This window comes from Typha latifolia, chromosome 9, assembly GCF_019914945.1.
Source record: "Typha latifolia isolate L0001 chromosome 9, TyphaL0001v2, whole genome shotgun sequence".
NCBI classification, from domain to species: Eukaryota; Viridiplantae; Streptophyta; class Magnoliopsida; order Poales; family Typhaceae; genus Typha; species Typha latifolia.
This window is the reverse complement of record NC_133094.1, coordinates 1,388,135-1,409,704: the sequence shown is the minus strand read 5'-3', so window position 1 is coordinate 1,409,704 and position 21,570 is coordinate 1,388,135. Positions and strand designations below refer to the sequence as shown.

At 39.0% G+C, this 21,570-nt stretch overlaps 5 protein-coding genes across 9 annotated transcripts; 3 read left to right on the top strand and 2 right to left on the bottom strand.

Annotated features, from left to right (window-relative positions):
• Positions 1-927: 927 nt before the first annotated feature.
• LOC140795560 (ethylene-responsive transcription factor 4-like) lies at positions 928-2,180 on the bottom strand. Its single transcript, XM_073148204.1, has one exon. The coding sequence runs from the start codon at positions 2,124-2,126 to the stop codon at positions 1,179-1,181; it is 948 nt and encodes a 315-aa protein (XP_073004305.1). The 5' UTR covers positions 2,127-2,180; the 3' UTR covers positions 928-1,178.
• Positions 2,181-4,954: 2,774 nt separating this feature from the next.
• On the top strand, positions 4,955-8,383 carry LOC140795437 (probable protein phosphatase 2C 44). The gene is made up of 5 exons (XM_073147987.1): positions 4,955-5,445; positions 6,330-6,581; positions 6,848-7,124; positions 7,233-7,387; positions 7,936-8,383. Exons 1-5 carry the CDS (start codon positions 5,350-5,352, stop codon positions 8,074-8,076), a joined length of 921 nt encoding a protein of 306 aa, XP_073004088.1. The 5' UTR covers positions 4,955-5,349; the 3' UTR covers positions 8,077-8,383.
• A 619-nt stretch (positions 8,384-9,002) lies between these two features.
• LOC140795738 (organic cation/carnitine transporter 7-like) lies at positions 9,003-13,008 on the top strand. Of its 5 annotated transcripts, XM_073148489.1 has the most exons (8): positions 9,005-9,100; positions 9,463-9,517; positions 9,602-9,732; positions 9,896-10,129; positions 10,542-11,067; positions 11,170-11,372; positions 12,169-12,411; positions 12,616-13,008. In XM_073148489.1, the coding sequence occupies exons 2-7, from the start codon at positions 9,463-9,465 to the stop codon at positions 12,397-12,399; spliced, it is 1,380 nt and encodes a 459-aa protein (XP_073004590.1). In that variant the 5' UTR covers positions 9,005-9,100; the 3' UTR covers positions 12,400-12,411; positions 12,616-13,008. The 5 variants fall into 5 exon arrangements, with proteins under 5 accessions (XP_073004589.1, XP_073004590.1, XP_073004586.1 ...); XM_073148485.1 differs by having other exon boundaries at positions 9,006-9,100; positions 9,463-9,732; XM_073148487.1 differs by having other exon boundaries at positions 9,081-9,180; positions 9,463-9,732.
• Positions 13,009-13,092: 84 nt separating this feature from the next.
• On the bottom strand, positions 13,093-17,589 carry LOC140795737 (uncharacterized). Its single transcript, XM_073148484.1, has 3 exons — positions 17,061-17,589; positions 13,845-15,976; positions 13,093-13,412 (listed from the first exon to the last, which is right to left on the bottom strand). Exons 1-2 carry the CDS (start codon positions 17,429-17,431, stop codon positions 13,867-13,869), a joined length of 2,481 nt encoding a protein of 826 aa, XP_073004585.1. The 5' UTR covers positions 17,432-17,589; the 3' UTR covers positions 13,093-13,412; positions 13,845-13,866.
• Positions 17,590-19,402: 1,813 nt separating this feature from the next.
• LOC140795736 (glucan endo-1,3-beta-glucosidase 6-like) lies at positions 19,403-21,516 on the top strand. The gene is made up of 2 exons (XM_073148483.1): positions 19,403-19,960; positions 20,305-21,516. The coding sequence occupies exons 1-2, from the start codon at positions 19,626-19,628 to the stop codon at positions 21,410-21,412; spliced, it is 1,443 nt and encodes a 480-aa protein (XP_073004584.1). The 5' UTR covers positions 19,403-19,625; the 3' UTR covers positions 21,413-21,516.
• Positions 21,517-21,570: the final 54 nt, after the last annotated feature.

Here is a 21,570-nt window from a genome sequence, read left to right as displayed (position 1 = left end):
TATTGGAGAGAAATGTGAAATGTCCTTCTTAACCTCCATTGTTAGAATATTCTACATCTACTGCCCCTAAAAAGAAATTATTACTTGCTCAACTATAAAATTTTAAATTATTTACTAAAATATTACTGTCGTTGCTTAAGTAAATATAACCACTCACTAATGTTTCAAGTAAATTGCTCTCCTATCACTATTTATACAAACTGAAGCTATCATCTTTCAAAAATTGATAAATTCAGATTTAAAAAATGACATAATTGAGTGTATTCTTCCGGGGCGTTTTGGTTAAGAACTCCCAAGCTATATATATATATATAATTAATATTAAAAAATGAATAAAAGAAATAAGGCGGCGAGATCTAGAAAGCGGATTCGTGGGGCCCAGCAGGAAGGAGCCGGCGGCAGAGCAACCGACAAGATCTGATGCCGCCCAACTGCTGTACGATGTGGCGACGTGTCCCGTTCAGACGTGGAAGGGGCATCGCCAAACACGTTTGCAGGCTCCACGAGTATAGGGGCTAGATGGTAATTTTATCCCCGTGAGAAAATTTCGATGCGCCTGCCGCCTTGGATCACCTACGATGACGCCGGAGCATTTACATTTGATTTATGAGTTCTTTTTCATTTATACCCCTCCGATGGACCTTAATTTGTGTTGTGTGTAAACCCATCTAAATTTTGGAAAACTATGCGTGCCAAAAAGACAAAGTTTAGCGTTCACACACAAATTAAGGAATATTCGACTTTAGAGGGTTTACACGGCAATAAGCGATTTATAGTGGTAATAAATGCAAAACGATCCCTAAAATTCACATCAATTTGTGCCGTTTTAGACAAGCAATTCGATCTAAAATCAGCTTCAAACAAAACTCCCCCAGAGATTTGTAGAATGAGAAATCTAAACAACATAATTGTACAAAAGGCATTGGATTTTTGTTGTTTTTTGTGTTTTTACTAATCCGAGATGAAGAAATTAGTATGATTACACGAGGGATTAACAACACTGAGATGGATCTTTCTCCTCTAAGATCTCTCACGAGATTCCTCACTAATCTCAGTGCAAAAAGGTACCAATATTTACACAGCTGCATTTTTTTTTTTGGTGCTTGTAATTTGACGCAAAACCAAAGAACGAAGAAACTTCCAAAATCTTCCGTCGATCATTAGACCCCACGATCAGATCAAGCCGCCTCCGGCGGAGGTGGGAGGTTGAGATCGATCTCTACCGCAAACCTCTTCGCGGACGGTGCTGGATCCACCACCGACGACGAATCCGAGTCGCTCTGGGCCCCGCAAGACACCATCCGGGCCTCCGGTAACGCCTTCTTCCTCGCGATCGGATCGAAGAACAGGTACGGCTGCGCCATCGCCGCCGCGGCGTACGATAGCCGCACCGCAGGATGGCTTAGCTCGAGATCGAGGAAGGGAACATGCGGCGCTTGCGCCTGCGGCGCCTCGCGGCTGGAGGACTCAACGGTGCTGCTGCTAGTGCTCCCGGGGCTCACGGCGGAGGCGGGGATGGGGAAGTTGGTCTTCGCCTTGGGGCCACGGAACTGAATCGCGGCGGCGTCGTACGCCCTCGCCGCCGCTTCAGCGGTGTCGAAGGTGCCGAGCCACACACGGCTCTTCTTCCCCGGGTCGCGGATCTCGGCCGCATACCGCCCCCACGGCCTCTTCCGCACGCCGCGGAACCGGATCTCAGTTCCGCCGCCTACGGCTGCGCTGCCGCCGCTTCCGCCGCATCTGGACTTGCCTTTTGGAGCCATGGTAAGAATTGCTAGCTCGGATTGGTTCGTTATATCTTCCCTCTCTCTTATGGTTAGGATCAGGTTTGGCAATGGAGAGCTTGAGGTTAAGATGAGAAGAGAGGGAAGGAAAGCGGTGGATATATATAGAGGGAGGGGTGGAGGACCGGGGCTTGAGTCTACGGTCGGTTTGACCGCTACCGCGTAAGTTGGCTTTCCTTGCAAGATATTGATATATGCACCCCCTCTTTTCTTTCGCAGTAAAACGGGGAAATGGATGGATGGATCGAATCCAACAACGCCTTCCAAGTTCCTACTATGTGGTTGAGGTACGTGGATAATTAATTCGTAAACCCACGCGGTGCAATAACCTACACTAAACATCACGCGAGAAGCACTGCCGCCCTGCCGGCCTAAGTATCGTATCGAGACAAAAAAAGAAGTAGAGTGCATGTTAAGGAAAAGCAGGGTGCAGTTATCAGCGTCCACTCGTGGATCGCCAAATCACGTCTTCATTTTTATTATTATTACTATTATTATTATTTTAACGTCGTATTTCGAAGTACGCGTTAGTGTCCTGCGTGTTTACTTGGGGCGGCGCTCTCTGTCCAGATAACGGCCGTCAATGTTGGTGGGCCGGTGTGTCTACTAATAATAATAGGGAAATGTTCAATTCACACCCTGCAATGCACTTTATTACGTTTCACACCTTATCTTTTCGCTGGGTTTATTTTAAACCTTACGTTAGTCACTAGATTCTCTCCGATTTAATAAAAATACAAATTTCTCTTTCAAACCCTTACTTTTTTTTTCTTATTTATGCTTCAACCCTTACTCTTTTGACCTATGCAAATTATTAATCCCTTAATTTTTTTAATTACTATGTAAAACATCTCATTTGCTAATTTTATTTATCGACACTAACTGTAGTCTCCAGCTAACTAAAGTGTGATATAAAAATAAGACTGTCAAGCTCGACGAGCGACTCTGCTAAAATTTGAGGATCGAGATGAGCCGAGCTCGAGCCACTAAAACTAGCTCAAAATTAATATTAAGCTGAACTTGAGCTGGAGCCAGTTTGCTCATACTCGACTTAATAGGTTCGGTATAAAAGGGGTGAGATAAACTCCAATCCCTAAATCTCCGCCTCCTCTAGTCCTCCTCCTTCCGTGGCTCAGCTTAAGCTCAATCCAGCTCATTTCAAGCTCGGACTCGGCTGGTTTACACTCCTGTCCGGTAAACATAGCCCAAGGTTTTTCTTTTAAATAATAACTAAAAGAAATAGATGTGGAAATAAGATAGGCCAAACAGAAAATAGGGGTGAACTAATAATTAGAAGAAGAAGAAAAATAGGGGGTTAAATGAAAAGTCCAAGGAAAAAACCAGAGATGGAGGAACCTAACACGATTGACGGGGTGACAGAGTCAGTCACCTAGTTGGCGGCGACCGCGGGGGGGTGGGGTGGGGGACCACTGTGGTTGTCGGCACCCGTCGTATTCCTCGCCGCGTTGCTCGTTTCCGGGGAACCGCGGTCACCGCGTCTCTGGGCCCCACCCATTTGGCCGGCGTCCTTAGTTTGAAGCTTTCCTTCCTCCCCCCAATGACGCGCGCCGCTTTCGACCGCGTTGACACGTGGCACGAGCCTTCGTCCGCACCTTACCTTTCATGGGCCTCAATTATGCCCAAGGCCCACAAATGACAATATAGCCCATGTTTCCGGTGCTTCTATTTCTATTCTCCAATGGTTACTCTTCTACCATTCTTTAAATAATAACATGGAATTAGATACGACAAGCTCAAACTGTACGCATATAATGATATAAAAATTCCATTGAATACCAAAATTTACATACAAACACAGTATTGTTAGTATTCCTAAGGTAATCGCAAGTATTTTAATAGTGGACGTACTAAATTTAAAGAGTAATATATTGCTCTGAATTTGTTTTACAGAGTTGCCAGGCACGCACTAAAGTATAATTCTTTTGCTGGGCTACAGAGAAATCTTAGAGATAGTTGATACTTTTTAGGCACCTTGGATTATATCCCAATAGACTCGGTCAATCTATAAGGCTTTCCATTGTTTTCTTATTAATTGCTGGCCTATTTAATGTTCTTTTGGACTTGTTATAGCCCACTATGCTTGATCAGCAACTGTCAGACTTGCATAGTCTTTTATTTCTCTCTTTATTAAGAGAAATTTAACTAGCTGAAGAAAAGAATAGTAGAATACTACCACAACAACTTGATTTTTTTTTTTTAATTTTCTTACGGCTATAATTGTATGATATTTTATAAAATTGATTGAAAGTACCTGTTAGCAGTTAGTATAACCAAAAACGCCAATCACCTCTTCACTCTATAAGAGTTAATTAGTCCGTTTGTTTTCTTCTCTGTCTTATGTGATCGATTAATTAATTTGTGAGGGACATCGAAATTAGTAGCCCCTTTGGTAATTTTGGAGTCTTCAATTACTAAAAGAGCAGTAGGTTAAGCTTTCTTAGCTTCTAAACTGTGAAGTCGTTGCTCATGATGTTAAGCTAATATGGTGGAATAGTTTACAAGGTGGAGTAAGCATCTGTTAGTTATCATCACTATTTTCCTCAAGAACCAAACTATACTATAGAGGTCAAAGAAATAAGTATGGGAATGCCATTTAACCTCTTGTATTTTGAGTCAATGGATTAGCATTAGTCAAAAAGAGATAAGTGTGAACCAATTCAAGATGATAAGAGTGAAGCAAATGGTGGAATAAACGTAAAAGGCTTGATAAGGATGACGAGAGAAAGAAGGCAATATCCTTGTCATCCTTTGGAAACCTCAGTTTGTCTTTGGCAGCCGCTGTCTTCACTTTTGTTCATCAGAGCCTAATCGTAGTGTCATCCTCTCAACAACAACAACAACAACAACAACAACAACAACAACAACAATAATAATAATAATAATAATTTTGTGTGTGGGAAAGATTTGAGTATGAGAAGTTTTTTTTTTTTTTTAATCTCAAAATTTGCTGCACTTCCAAAGTTGTAGTCCCTCTTAGATTCAACCAACATGGTTGAAAAAAATTCTACTTTTAGCGTTGGTTATCGCTATAAACACTACAGAGTTTAGGAGATGGAGATAAAAGACGCAATTCGTAGTCACAAATAAATATAGATTAAAGTCAATAAATGTGACGAGTCTAATTTGGATGAGGATCTCGTATCACTAGCGAGAATCCTAATCCAAGACCTCCAAGTCTGTCTAAATCTAATGGCGAGACATTTAGCCCCCGACGTAAATAGCACAACAACGTTAATCACAAGCGGCGGGAACAGGACGCCCATAGGCCATAGGCCATAGATTTCTCTCAGGTCAACGGACGACGTGCGAAATTTCTTGGAAGGCGCCGGCAAATGAAGGATGACACCATCAGACGATTAGCTTCTAGTGCCTCGCGGGGTCCACAATCCGCGGCTTTCTCCCACCAAACAAAGCTCCATAACCCATCTCCCCCAGCAAAAAAATTCCCCATTTCCTCCTCCTCAGAAATTTTTCTTAGAGCTCAAGGAAAGAGAGATATAGAGGTTAGAATTTTTTTTTTTTTCTATTAGATTGGAAGCTGGTAATGATAGGGGGAATGGAGAGGCAATCGTTGTCGCTGTGCTCTTCTTCGACTGCCGGCAATACCAGGAAGAGGTCCGAGTTCCTCAACATGATCAAGGTATCGCTCAAATCCAGGTCTTTTTAACCAACTCTTCTGTTTTTACTCAAAACATCTCTAAAATTAGTTGTTCGGGTTTTGAGTTTAGGATTTTGATCGCTTCTTTGACCTGAAAAGGTGGCATCTTTTTAGAGGATTTTTTGCTCAGCATCTGAAATAGATGAAACCCAAATCAAGAACAGAGGAGAGAGGAAAAAAAATTGAACATATTAAATAGGAGGAGGTCGTGGGAGGAGTATTAACGTTTGATCTTAAAGAGCGATGGTAAGTAGATCTTTCTGAACAGTCTTAAGTTTGTCAATCATTTGCCCAACCAAAAAAAATCTATCGACTATAGCTAAGTCCACTTAGCTGCAAGAGTAGACCTAGCGAGGTTGTGCTGGATAAAGTTTAGCATATGGTTGAGGATGAAGATATGGTGAAAGAGCTTTAAGGTGAAACATAGGATTTTAAGGATTTGGAATCAGATTTATATGGATCTAATTTTAGTCGGTTAAAATATAGAATGATGAAGAATTATTGAGGTTTTGCTGATGTGTAGATGTAAGATTTTCACAACATATTGTGATGGGAAATTTCTCAACAGATGGCAATAGGAAAACAATGATTCTACCTCATGCATTTATTAATCAATTTTGGTGAAACAGTTATGTATGCAATTAATGATGAATTCCTTAAGTTGTAAAATTTTAATTTTGGTGTTCTAACCAAAAACTTTAGAAGCTTGTAAAATACCGAAATCATATTTGCGACAATTGAAGTTGTTAAGTCGACCTCCTGAATTCTTTTGCATGCTTGCATCTTTCCTATTATCTGTTTTAACTGATAATAAAATCTTAGTTGAATTGGAGTTTCTGATCTCTTTCTTTGGAATGGTTATGAAGAATGCTGCATGTCTTAATTCATCATCAGCGGATACCGGAAAAGGACGGAGTAAAATGTCAAGTAATAAAGTTACACATGGCTTTCACTTGGTGGAAGGGAAATCAGGTCATGAAATGGAAGACTACCATGTTGCACAGTATAAATACGAAAAAGGTCACGAACTTGGACTTTTTGCTATTTTTGATGGCCATCTGGGAGACAGCGTGCCAAGTTATTTGAGAGATAATCTGTTCGCCAACATACTCAATGAAGTAAGTTGCATTTGCCATTTCTATTTTCTAAGTTTATCTTATTAAACAGAGTTTGGCAATTTCCTAGCACACCGTCACTTCACTCTGTTCTACTCTTCACTCTCTTCTCTCTTCTTTCAATGTATCTTCTTTTGTCCTTGTTTGTGGGTTCAATTTATTCCTACAAGGCAAGCTTATAAGTTATGAATTGTTGATCGAAGATTCACCTTCTTATGGGTATCAAATGATGTAATTGATATATTTTTTTTCTCCTGTAACTACAACAGCCTTTGTTCTGGGAAAACCCTGCGGAAGCAATAAAAAATGCTTACAGTTCCACAAACAGATATATTCTGGAAAATTCGACACAACTGGGTCCTGGAGGTTCAACAGCAGTTACAGCTATTGTTGTTGATGGAAAAGACTTGTGGATAGCAAATATAGGCGATTCCAGAGCTGTTGTGTGTGAAAGAGGTGCCGCAAATCAACTCACCGTTGACCATGAACCCCACACCGAACGCAAAAGGATAGAAAAGCAAGGTGGTTTTGTGACGACCTTTCCTGGTATGTGTTTTCCATTTTATGTTATTGTGGAATACGTTAGCTCTCTAAAGCTACTGTTTTAATATATCTCTAAAGCTACTGTTTTAATATATTTCTGTATAATTTCAGGTGATGTCCCTCGTGTAAATGGCCAACTTGCAGTTGCAAGGGCATTTGGCGATCAAAGTCTTAAGGCACATTTAAGTTCAGAACCTGATGTTAGACATGTACCTATAGACACGTCTATAGAGTTTGTCATACTTGCAAGTGATGGATTATGGAAGGTTAGCAGCTTATTTCCTATGACCTTCTTCTATATTGTGTTCAATTTAGTTGTTATTTTACCCAGCACTTGGTCCATATTTGGCATCAATTTTCTGAGTACATGATAGAGGAGTACATGCTAGAGAATGCTTTGGACATTCATCTCTATCTAATTCCAAGCCTTCTTCTCTGGCCTTGTATGTTTTCCCACCTATTGAGGTGAGAGATGGGAAGCAGTTATTTTAAAACATTTTGCCTGTTGGAAAATATGAGCCGTGATTCTATGAATCAAGTGTTTGCACTTCGTCTGTACATGGAATAAATATATGGTAACCAGATAGGCATCACCTTAAATTTTTGTTCTTAAGGTGATAAATTTTGGTATGTTGGCATAAGACACAGTTCCTCTGATCATGTCTGCTTTAGTTATGCTGTCTATTTTCTTCCTTATTTCTACACTTCATCTAAAACATTGTGCAAGAAGTTCCAGATTTTTGTAAATATACACTGACCGCCTGATAGTGGCAAAGGGGATGTAATTAGTTTGTCATTCGTCCTTTTCATACAGGTAATGAGAAATCAGGAAGCTGTTGATATTGTGAAAGGCGTCAAGGACCCCCAAGCTGCAGCGAAGCGTTTGACAACAGAGGCATTGGCTAGGAAGAGCAAGGATGATATTTCTTGTATCGTGATCCGTTTCAGATGCTGAAGTGTTCCTCGACGCGCATTAGTTTAGGGAAGAGTATGCCTCATGTAATAATAGGATGTCTTCTTTTGTGCGTATTTATCTATTTTTGACTATCATGGTGGGCTCTGCATGATGGTGTCTTAAGTTATGATTGTCAATGTATTGAACTTGTAACAAAGGCTTACCATTTTCAGTGATGAAGACGGCGAGCTAGACTTAGAAGAAACATATATGTAGAGGCGTAATGTGGCATATTTGTGTATATACTTACTGTTCATACATATGATCAGCCACAGAGAGTTGAATAAAGAAGCTGCATGATTTGCTATTCGTCTTCTTCTCTGTTATCCAGAACCAATTCTTTGTATTTTTGATCCATTTAACTTTTCTATACTGTCAACGCCTGATACGATGTTCTTGCAAATTGTGTGATAAAATTTGCAAAATTGGCACTGCTGATTATTATTATTATTATTATTATTATCATTATAAATATTTTGATAATTGACGTTTTTTTTTAACTGAATCAACTGTCATTGTCATTGACTATTAACTAAATCTTGTTGAAGACAAGAATCCTACAAGGAGACTAGATATCTTATTTTCTATGAGCTGAGTTTGAGCCGACTAGATATCTTATTCTGTGTGGGTCAATCTATATGTCTGTGCGACAACACATTGATCATGATCATCCAAAGTTGAATACAAAGGGATTTGCATGATTAGAGTAGGTGCGGTTCATGATTAATGTTCTCGGGGTTGGCGCAGCCGAACTGACTTGCATTGGATCAGCCCACAATGAATCCAGTTCTCTAAGCTGAGAGAGAGAGAGATGGGCCCTAATTGGGCCAGTATGGCGAGTCCTGCAACTCACAAGCCGGCCTGAGATTTTCTGGGATCCATTTTGCCCGTAGGCCGTAGCGGTTGCCAAGATTGACTTTTTAAATGGTCAAATGTACACCCCCTTCTGTTCTATTTCGTTCCTTTTGGGCGACCCGAAGCAGGCAATGAATCTTTCGCCGCGTTAAGCTAAAGGATATCGACTGTATGACTTGCAATCTCTGCTCGTTCATCTATCCCCCAATTCATTAATTAGTTCTTTAAATCTCTTTTTCTTATTCTTTTGTAAGTTTTATTTTGTGCTTCACCTGTTTGATATATTTCCTCAGTTATTTTGATCATTATGCAAGAATTGTATTTGGACTCGTGAATGAAGAAAACTTTTATTGGATCTAAGAGTTTGTGCAGTTATTTCTGCGGTTGCTACTCGCAATTTGTTCAAAGTCCAAATATTTATGATTATACATGACCCAGTAATGATAAATTTTATCACTCGGATAGAACAATGGTCATTAGATCGATATAACAAAATATGAGTGATCTTAGACATTTTTTGGGTATTCGCAGATGGGAGATGGATCTAGTTATACAGTGGATGAAGCACTCATGTCTTTGGGATTTGGTAACTTCCAAATCTTTGTGCTCGCATATGCTGGGATGGGTTGGGTTGCAGAAGCAATGGAAATGATGCTTCTTTCATTCATAGGGCCATCATTGCAGTTACAGTGGGAGCTTTCTTCTCACCAAGAGAGTATGATCACAAGTGTTGTTTTTGTTGGGATGCTATTAGGTGCTTATACTTGGGGAATTGTTTCAGACAACTACGGAAGGAGGCAGGTCCATTTTTGGCATTTTATTATCATACTGCATTACATACATTGTTGGTGTGTGTGCGATATATATTACCTGTAGGATATATGCACAATGTTTATTGTTTTGCACCTCAATTGGGAAACTTCATACTAGATTCATGTATCTTGTGTCTTGTAATTCCAGGAAGGGTTTTCTTTTCACAGCCCTTATAACTAGTGGAGCTGGTCTCTTAAGTTCAATTGCTCCCAATTACATATGTTTGATTTTTCTAAGATTTGTGGTTGGTATTGGGTTGGGAGGAGGACCTGTACTTTCGTCTTGGTTTTTGGAGTTCATTCCTGCTACAAATCGGGGGACTTGGATGGTGATATTTTCAGCCTTTTGGACTATTGGCACTATCATGGAGGCTTCCCTTGCATGGGTATGACTTTCTGCTCCAACTCCAATTTCTATAGGAGATAAGCTTTTGAAAGTCAATCTCACTGCATTATGTTTTGGCATCATGGTTAGTGTTATGTTAGTTCATTTCCATTCTCTTCAATGTAATAGAACCAGTACATTCTAAAAAATGCTCTCTCTACATTATGTAGCGTCTATTGGTGGTGGAGAATAGTGTATCTCTAGATTTAGGCCTAAGATTACAAAGAGTTGATTTCTGGACATTCTGTTATTAAATAAAGCCAACTAATGGTTGGAATGTTCTAAGTCCAATCATGCAGCATCCATCTAACTCAATCTGAATTTACTTTATACCAATTTAAGTATCTAATCCTTGAGGCCTGGTTTGTCAAAAAAAGAAGAAGTATCTAATCTTTCACCAACATTTTTTGCAGGCTGTTATGCCTAAATTTGGCTGGAGATGGTTGCTAGTTTTGTCTGCTTTACCTTCTTTTCTTCTGCTCCTGTTCTATTCTGTCACACCTGAGTCACCAAGATACCTATGCATGAAAGGAAGAATAAACGATGCAATGGATATTTTGGAAAGGGTGGCCAGAGTAAATCATGTAACGCTTCCCTCCGGCAAGCTTGTTTCTGATTACAAAATTGAGTTTGATGAAGTTTCTGATTCTTGTGAATCCGCACATTTGGTTTCTATGGAGCACAATAGCATCGATGATGATGTAGATTCTAAAATTGGAGGCATCAAGGCTATTTTAAGGCTTTTAACACCAAACTTATTCAGATCAACTCTTCTTCTTTGGGTGGTTTTCTTTGGAAATGCATTTTCATATTATGGTATTGTTTTACTGACTACTGAGCTAAGTAATGGACATAGCACATGTGCATCAAAAGAGATGCAACCAAGCCACTCCAATGACGTTAGCTTATACAAAGATGTGTTTATCTCCACCTTTGCAGGTGTGTTATAAAACCTAGACACATTCTCCTCAGAAAAGAAAAATTAATAAGCATATGCAGTTTCTGTGTTTCTAAATTTTCTATTCTTGTTTGTGTAATCAGAGGTTCCAGGGCTTCTTCTATCAGCTGTAACTGTGGATAGGATTGGTCGGAAACTTTCGATGTCTTCCATGCTTTTCATTAGTTGCATTTGCTTAATTCCATTGGTATTTCATCAGACAGCAGCATTAACAACAGCTTTCCTGTTTGGAGCTCGAGTTTGCATCTCAGCAAGCTTCAATGTTGTATACATATATGCTCCAGAGGTTAGCAAAGAAATTCAGTCATTCAGATATTGATACTGTTGTTTATTTTTGCTTGTTTAAATGTAAAAGAGTAACTTTTAAATAGGTGGTTACGGTAGTAGATAAAAGTGAACATGCAAAACTGAATTAAGAGTATTTACATTAACACATAATGTTTTATGTGCTGATCATTTTACATTTAAGAACACTACAATGAAAATTTTCTAGTACAATTATCCTAATCACTTTTCTGTGGAAACTGACTGTTTGCTTAACTACATTTTCATATCTCTATTGTGATCAACATACATCCTCCTGCCTGCAATATATGTTCTCTAGCTTGTATACCTCATGCCTCTTTTAGGCTCTATTAATGATGCAGAATTTAAGTTAGCTACCTTGTTCAATTTTCTTAAGTTTGTCATTTAGTAGGATCTTTTAAGACAGGATTTAGCTTTATAATTAATTTTTTCTTGAATGAACCCCAAAAATAGGTGATAGATGTGAGAATCATGTGGATCCTAACCTTTCAAGATTTTAAGGTTGTGTCTACACGAGGTTAACAAACCCTGTCATGTGGCATAAAAATCCTTGATTTTTAACCTCTCTTTTTTCACTTGCTAACTAGTAGGCACTGGGCAGGACATGATTTTAATAGAATAGAGAGAAGGGGGAAAAAAAGGATTCCATGTGTGCAAAAGTTCTTTAATTTCTGCGAGCTTATAAGTTTGACTACATCTTGTTGCAAAGGTGGTAATGCACATCCCTTGTTCTAATCTACCTCTTAAATTCTTTGTTTTCTTTTTCCCTTTATCAGATATACCCTACATCAGTAAGAACAACTGGTATTGGTGTTGCAAGCTCAGTTGGGAGAATTGGTGGAATCCTATGCCCACTTGTGGCTGTTGGTTTGGTACATGGTTGTCATCAGATGACCGCAGTACTTGTATTTGAACTTGTACTATTCATTTCAGGGATGGCTGTCTTGTTCTTCCCTTTCGAAACAAGCGGGCGTAGATTGACTGACACTGTAATCGAGTTGAACTAAAAAGAAACTTAGGTAACATCATTTACTCTGTTCTGTGATTTACATATTATTATTGTTTTTCTAACCTCGTTGAGCTTTTCAAATATGGAACAGCGAATGGTTAGTCATATTCAAAACCATATTGTGACAATAATACTGCTTACTTTTCTGATTTCTGTAGTCTTTCGTAACCCTTGCAATGTTTGCAACTCATGTCATTAAATTTTTTCCTTCCAGGTATAGAGCCATGTAATATAGTACGCGTTCCTTATTCACCAGAGAAAATACTACAGCCACGAAGATTTTGTGACTATACTCTGCAGACAATTATGACATGCAGAATTCAACAGGTGTATTACATTACAGGAGCATTTCACATTACAGCAAGATTTGTTAATCACAGATCTCGGCAACCGAGGCAGGTTACACATACTCTCTTCTACACTGTTTGTGTAGCAAGTATACAATCACAATGTTAGGCAGATGTTGTACTTAAATCGCAATCAGTCATTTGTGTGTTAGGTAAAAATTTTCATCTTCTTTTATGCTGCTTGTGGGCACACAAACTTTTTTCCTGCAATTTGCAGCCAAATCCTAGTGAAATTCTTGGATGCATTATTGAATCTCAAATCTCGTCTGTTGATGCTCTGCAAGTAGATAGCTGTAGAACATACTCGACATCCTTGAGCTAAAGCAGAGAAACTGACAATAGAATGACTCCACAAGAATGCTCCTTCTATTGATAGAAGTTTACTTTCTTTAATAGTCTGTCAGAAAATTGAAAATAGCATCACATACCAAGATAGAAAAGTTGTTCCAGTCACCCTCTTGGGATCACGTAATAACATGGCACACAAGTGATTAGTCTCAAAGGAACATCTTAATACATGCTGGAAATACAAACATGTTATGATACATCATAATTAAGTCTAAAACAAGCATAGTTTGCAGCCACAACAGCACTGACGAACCCAAGATGCTTCTACCGTGATTTATCATTCCAAGCAAACTCCATGGAAGAATACATGGCATACCTGCAGAAGAAAGGGAAACAGTTGGATTGTCAAATCATGAAGAACAAAAGGATGGATACCACCTAAAGATACAAAACTTTCGCCGCAATAGAGTTACTAGCAACTGTTCCTAATTTGAAGCATATAATACTAGAAAACAACAATCTCTTGTTCGCTATATAAATTCTTAATCCTCCATTCAGCTCCATGTTGAGCCAGGTCCAAATAAGCATTGCTGGAAAAAAAAATTGAAATCTGCATATCTAAGGTAATCTTATAGGGCATTTGATTGCTTTCAGTATTTAACCTATCTGCCAGCAAGGTTTTCATAATTTCAAGTTTAACAAGCCCCAACGACCAATGAATTATGTCAAAATAAGTTCACATGTTCAAAGAGTTCTAATTCAACCCCTTCCCCATGCTATTGTAGATGTGGAGGTACATGACGCTTACCATTTAAGAGATGTCCACAGCCTCATTGTCGTGAGTGTCTGCCTTCTTCAGAATAATGATGATCATATCTGTCCCTCCTAGAATGATGCCGTGAGTCTTCATATCGGGCCCTCTTAGAATCATACCTTTCTTCATCTATGCTGCGCTTTCTGCTCCTATCCTCATCCTCGATGAAGTAATTTTTCGACGACCGTGTGCCTCCATTCTTCGGAAGGTCATCTCTTTGATCCTCCCGACTTCCATGATTATATTCCCTATTTCCTCTGCTTTCCTTCTCCTTCCTCTTGTCCTCTATTGAATCATCGGTTCTGAACTTGGAACTTTTCACATTGGCAGCAAGGTCATCGCCCTCGACTTTTCTCTTTTCCCTTCCATCTTGTCTTCCATGAACATCAGCATCCTTACTTTCTTGTCTTCCTTCAACCCAGCTACTTCTCTCAAATTTCCTTCTGGTGTCTGAGATTTCTCTCTTTCTAGTTTCATTATCATAAGCACTTCTAGTTATCCGATCATCCTCCTCTCTTTCAGTCTTACGACGAGAGCTATGTTCTACTGAAGCAGAAATGTGCTGTTTGTCATTCTTCTCAGAACTTGTACGAAAAACACCTTTGTCTAACTTTCTTCTCTCGTGTTTCTCTTTATTGTTCATGACGCTAAGATCAGAATCTGTGTCGCTACTACTAAAAGCAGAGCTCTGGCTTTCACTGTCATCACTCGCTGATTCTTGCTTATTTCCAGAGCTTCCGTGCATGACAGCATGTTTGCGGTTATCTTCCTCTCCACTATTAGTATCAGAGCTCTCATGACCTGTATCATTCCGCCTCTTCTTTTCTATGTTACGTTCCTCATTCTCTTTAGTAACTCCCCTTGATTTGGAATGATCACTCAACTTTTTGTCTGTATTTCTCTTCTCCTTGCTGGAGTCAGATTCGTAGTTTGCATGCCTTTTGCTTGGTTTGGTATGACTTCTTTTGTCCTCTCTATCACCAATGTCATAATCTGAGTCCTCAGAATCATGTCTTTTGCTGCTTTCCTTATGTTTTTTAAGATCAATGGCATTTTTCTTTTGTCTGTCAGTTTCCAAATACTTTGCTTCATCCTTTCTCTTGTGCTTGCCAAGTTTCTCCTTTCCATTGTCTTCATCATTTTCAGAATTGTCACTACCATCCCTTCTAGTAGATTTCTTGTACCTGACTGAGCGGTCCTTTTCCCTATCAGATTCAGAATCATTGTCAGTATCACTACCACGCCTTCTTGTAGACTTGCGAGACTTCTTATACTTGACAGAATGTTCCTCTTCACTATTGGATTTGGAATCATTTCTCTTGCTTCTGCTGACTCTGCTACGTTTCCCAATCTGTTTCCTATTTCTCCTTTCATTATCAGTTCCAGAGTCTGAATCCTCTGAATCATGCTTTCTACTTTTTGCCTTTTGCCTCACAACTGATCTTTTACTCTTCTGAGCATAGCTATCTGATTCTGAATCAGTGCCATGCCTCTGGTGCTTTTTGAGATACTTGTGTTCTCTTCTCTTGTCTTCCCTGTCAGAATCACTATCTGACTCTGAATCACTAGTTTCCTGATTTTTACCATTTCTTTCCTGCTTTTCAGATGTCTTTTTTAGGAGCTTGCTACTCTTGTTCTCCAAATCATCTTTAGAATCACGCCCAAGAGAACTCTTTCCCTTTCCCCTATCTTTTCCACCAACATATTTTCTACTGCTATCACTCTCAGAATCATTACCACCTTTGCCCTTTTTAACATCATCGCCATGATGTTTTGGCTCATCATTTCTGAATTTTTTGCCTCCCTCATCTTTCCTTCCCCTTTCTTCTACATTCTTTGAAACTTTAGTATGCAGGTCTAGGCCTCCCTTATTCTTGGAATCCCGATGTTCATTATCATACTTCTCTAGCTTCTCATCAGAATCCATCAGATCTTCATTTTGATTCTTATGTTTCTCATCTACCAGTTCTCCAGATTCAACATCACTTTCTTCTTCCTCTTGCTTTTTCTCTTGATGTTCAATTGTAGAAGTTTCATTCGCATCTTTTATCCCAAGGGCTGCTCTCAAGGTCTCCAGTTGTTTCTCCTTCCGTGCAGCAATGTGATGGCTTTGCGTGGCAGAAAACCTGAAAATCTAAAAATATAAGTGACACCAACTAACCATAACTATACAAATATATTTTATAACCATGGCACAACATCAGATGCATATTTTATTTTGCCCCTCTAATGAACTAATCAATAAGTTACCATAACAAGCATTCAAAAACTCAAGGCAAGGTTCCGACAAGCATTCTGATAAGCATTTAATAAGAAAAAAATGCCTTCCGCTCTACCAACTACTAGGCTGTACTTAAGTCCCACCTAGTTGGATGCCTAGTATCTCGTATGTGGAAATTGAAACAGAAGTAATGCTTCATTTCCTTTACAAGCTGAGTCACTGAATAACTAGCAAACTACCACACCCTATTAATACTCTTCAAGCATACCAGCATATAAACCTCTGTCTCTCACATGTTTGTGTCGAAACATTTGTCATGCACTGTTCTCATGCAGATTATGCTGCAACAAATAGCCTAAATTATTTCTCCAGTTTAAACTGGAGCTCTGCAATTGATTCAGCCTCTCTAATACATACTTAGCAACTCCTGCAACAGAAGACTAATTTAACACTTGTCAGCATTACGACTATATCACACAAAAAGCACTTCAAGTGCAATAAGACAATTATAGTCATAAATTAGTCCCTAGAAACTTGACCAGGCCAACTAGAAATCACCCAAAGCTTATTCGATCAGACCCATTTCACTGCAATTAAATTCTAGTGGAACTTCACCCATTAACTCTTAAACTCATAAAACACATATCATATAAAGCTGAGAAGAGATTCCTTATTGCTTTTATTCAAATGATTCTGCGCACCACCGAAATATTCATCAAAACGTTTTAACATACCTTAATCCAACAACTACATAGCTAAAGATCTACTCTTGCTAACAAAAGATTGAGTTCAGTAAAACATATTATGGCAATTTTCAAGTCAAGAGACTTCTTTAAAACAAATTCTTTAATCCTACACAGTTTCATCTTCCAAATTATGACAATCCATAAGAGTAAAACACGAAATTTTCCAAGAAGTTATCAAGAACTCAACTTTACAAACAAGAAAGCGGTAGAAAGACAGCCAGAAGCGACGTGAGCGAGCAAAACCTCTTATTGGCGGAACCACGCGATTCGTCTGCCCCGCTTCTATCCGCCCCTGCAGATGAGGCAGCTGCTTCGGCCTCGAGCGCTTTCCTCGCCTCATCGACCTTCTCGGCGATCTCTGTCTCGGTGTACCCTTGGTCCTCGAGGGTTTCTTGGAGGACGAGCAGCCGGAGCTCGATCTGGCGCTTCCGGTCGTGCTCGAGTATGTCCTTGTTGGGTTTCCGCGACGCCATCTCGCCGGCGCCGGATCCGGCCGAGGCGCCGCCGCCGAACTTGCTGGGTCCAGGACGTGGCTTGACGAAGAACTTATTGGTCTGGATGTATCCATTGGTGCCCGATCCCCTCGGCGTCTGCAGCCCGATTCCGTTGTACATCGCTTCCGGTTCTCCGATCTCCTCTTCTCCGATCGAAGAAACCCTAGTAGAAGACCGAGACGATTAGAGAAATCGATATATTGCAGAATTAATAAAACTAGAGATATTTTTTTATATATAGATACAAGGGGTGCTCGTGGATCGGGCCAGGCTAAACCAATCACAGGCCGGGCCTAGACCGGTCCAAATAAACGGATCTCGGACCGTTCTAGGATGTGGCTTAGTCCAGTCCAGACCCCGTCAAGTTACATAATTGCCCTTAAAAAACTTCTTAAATATCACAATTGCCGCTAAATTCTAATATTAGATTTTTTATTTTTATTTTTATTTTTATTTTTTGGGCTTTGTGCATGTTTGTACTCGGTGTATCCACCCCTCTAAATACCAACAGGCTTTGGCACAAAACATAGATATTTTATAAATATCCTCCCAGTTATTTTTCAATTTGAATTTTTTATAACAAGCTTGGTAATATTAAGATTATTTAAATATACTTTATTATTATTATTATTATTATTATTATTTTAACGAGAATGGCCCCTTATGTCTGTCATTATTTACATATTGGTTGGTTGTTGCCATCCACATAAATTTGTTCATCCATATGCAATGCATGCTTTAATTCTCGATAATGGATGATAAAGACACGACCAAAATGACGAGCTTCAATTATTTCTATGCAAAAAGAACGTGGCTGGCTTCAATTAACTACTAGTGTAGAATTTTAGATAGAGATAAGAGTTAGCTTATGCTTTAATTATTATCATTAATATCTCTAGTTGTTTTGTGAAAAGATTATTATAAACTTTATTATTATTCACGTCCTATTATATAAATATTTATAATTGAAACCCTGTATTGTAATGTTTAAGGCCTTCAAAACAACATTAGTTTTTTTTAATAAATGATTATTGTATAGATGAATTAAAATAACTATAGATATTGAATAGTTTTTGGTAAAGATTGAAGTAAAAATAGAAGGACCCAAATTTTAAGATCAAATTAGCGGTATTTTAAATATTTTAGTTTTTTATTTTTAAAAGAGAATTATCCGGTAAATGTTTTTAGATATTACAAAGTAAGATACAGCGAGATAAAAGATAGAATATAAGGTGTTTATTTTTCAGTAAAATGTTTTTTTACATATCTTATCTATTTTCTAAACTTACATAAGAGATTAGATGTATTTAAAAATCACTTATCAAATACATAAAATTTTTAAATTTTCTAAAAAAATTGCCTAAGTTTTAGAAAGAAATTTCTATATAAATCAATTTTCAGTTAAGCGACTTACGATTTTTTAAAAAAAATTAAAATTTGTATATAAGTCAGTGGGTTTCTAAAACATATTTACTCTCATATTTAAGATTTTAAAATATATTAGAGACGTAAAATAAATATTTAGGAGGGTTGGTTTTGTTAAATATATATATATATATATATATATATATATATAATATTTTGGTGGTCAGAGTAGCTACGTATCAGGCTGACTCTGTAACACCTCCACAGTGACGTATAACATCCACTAACTGCCTCTTTAAAAAGTCTTTTACTCCAAAGACTTCAGCTAGACAAAACAAAACAAGAACAAATATAAATATAAATTTCATCCAAAGAAGGAAAAAAAAGAGGAAAATGTTGTCATTCTCACGCTCTCGTTCTCCTATAATTAAGTCAGTCTTCATCATAAAGATAAGAAGAAAGCATTGCCCACAAGCACTACTGTTAGATAAGATCGCATTCTGATTCTGATACTAAAAACTTAAACTATTACTACTTTTGTAAACATTCTACAAGCAATTTATACTACTAGTGTACGTTTGTAAGCATAAATTTTAATCTAAAGATAGATACTTCAACTCACCTCCCACTTCAGAACAAGATCCTTTTCCCCCTTCCACTCTTCTCAGTCCACCTTTCTCTTAATGCTCTTTTCTTTACAAGGCCGTCTCCAAGCTAAAGGACACCAAGTCTGAATTGGTCTCTCTCTCTCTCTGCTTTTGTGTTTCACTTCTTGCAACTTTTATTTTCATTGCTTCCCCTGTGGTTTTGCTTCTGTTGTTGTCTTTAGACTTATGATATGTGCTTTTCCTCTTTTGGGCTGCTTTATTAGTCCCAGTTCTGGGGCTCTAGTTAGTTTGATTGAGGGGTAGAATTAAGAGAAGTACTCCATAGTTGGATTGGTGTGGAGATGGGGTGGTTCACTGGGTTTCTCAAGGTGGTGTCATGGCTTTGTTTGGTGGGGTGTAGGTGTGTGAATGGGATTGGGGGGAACTGGGGGACTCAGGCAAGCCACCCCTTGCCACCTGATACGGTTGTTCAGATGCTGAAGGACAATGGATTCCAGAAGGTGAAGTTGTTTGATGCTGAGGATGAGATCATGAATGCCTTGCAGAAGTCTGGGATCCAGGTGATGGTCGGCATCCCGAATGATTTGCTCGCCGGCCTCGCAGCGAGCGAGAAGACCGCGGAGAATTGGGTGGCGAAGAATGTATCCAAGTATGTCAATGATGGAGTTGATGTCAGGTTACTGCCTCTCTAGCTGATCATCCTCTCTGTGAAATTCTTTGCATTATGTTCATTTATGGTACTACTTTCTTAGTATTATTGTGGATTTCTAAGGAGTAACAACCCTTTTTTTTTGGTATGGACAAGGAAAGATCACTAACAATCTATTAATCAAGTCAGTGTTTATATGAATGAGATTTTTACCTTGCTATATTCATAACATTTTGATTGTAATGTGAAAAACTCTCTCTGAAGTCTGCTGCTGAATTTTATTCATCCTTTAGCTAAAGAAACATGACCTATAAATTATTGTATGATCTCCTGATGCCATTAAATCTGTGTCTGTTTTTATCAATCAATAGGTATGTAGCAGTAGGGAATGAGCCACTCTTACAAACTTACAATGGGAGCTACCTTCAAACTACTTTTCCAGCTCTCCAGAACATCCAGGCTGCTCTAATAAAAGCTGGGCTCAGCAGTCAGGTTAAAGTCACCGTCCCCCTTAACGCCGGCGTCTATGAATCACCGAGCGGAAAACCTTCTGACGGCGATTTCCGGTCAGACATCCATGATCTCGTGCTCTCTATTGTCACATTCCTCAATGACAACGGTGGCCCGTTCACTGTCAACATATATCCCTTCATCAGTCTCTACAAAGATCCTAACTTCCCACTGGACTACGCCTTCTTCCAAGGATCGGCGAGTGCTATTGTGGATGGCTCGATCACGTATACAAACACCTTTGATGCTAACCATGATACTCTGGTGGCCGCCTTGCGGAAGAATGGTTATGGTAATCTTTCTATCATCGTTGGTGAGATTGGTTGGCCGACTGATGGAGACATTAATGCAAATCTTCAGTATGCTAGTCAATTCAATCAAGGCTTCTTGACCCACATCTCGTCGGGCCAGGGGACGCCGTTAAGGCCTGGACCGGTCGACGCCTATCTATTCAGCTTGATCGATGAGGATGACAAGAGCATTCAGCCAGGGAATTTTGAGAGGCACTGGGGTATCTTCTACTATGATGGCACACCCAAGTACCAGCTCAATCTCAGTTCAATGAATTCTGGAGGTTTAGTTGGAGCCAAGAATGTCAAGTATTTGGAGAAGAAGTGGTGTGTGCTCAAGCCTTCGGTGAGCATTGACGACGCAAAGATTGGAGATAGCGTGAGTTATGCATGTGGCAATGCAGACTGCACAAGTCTTGGGTATAAGACTTCCTGTGGCGATCTGGATGCTAGAGGGAATGTCTCATATGCATTCAATAGCTATTACCAGAAGAATGATCAGGATGACAGGGCTTGCGACTTTTCGCACCTCGCAACCGTAACTAATGTCGATCCATCTAACTCAACTTGTAGGTTTAATATCATGATTGAAGCTAGTTTTGCGACATCGTGGACACGAAGGGCAGCGAGTGTGCCAGGATTATTTCTTGTTCTATTTACAGTTTTATTTACATGTTGATAGATTTTGTACTTTCCTTTTTCTTTTTCTTATACTGTTGGAGTGGTATCATTCTTTGTGATTGTATTATAATCGTACCAATAATGTTTTGACCATGTAGCAAACTTGTGACTTATGGACTGTGATGTAGTAATGGTATTAATAGGAAAACAAGAAAA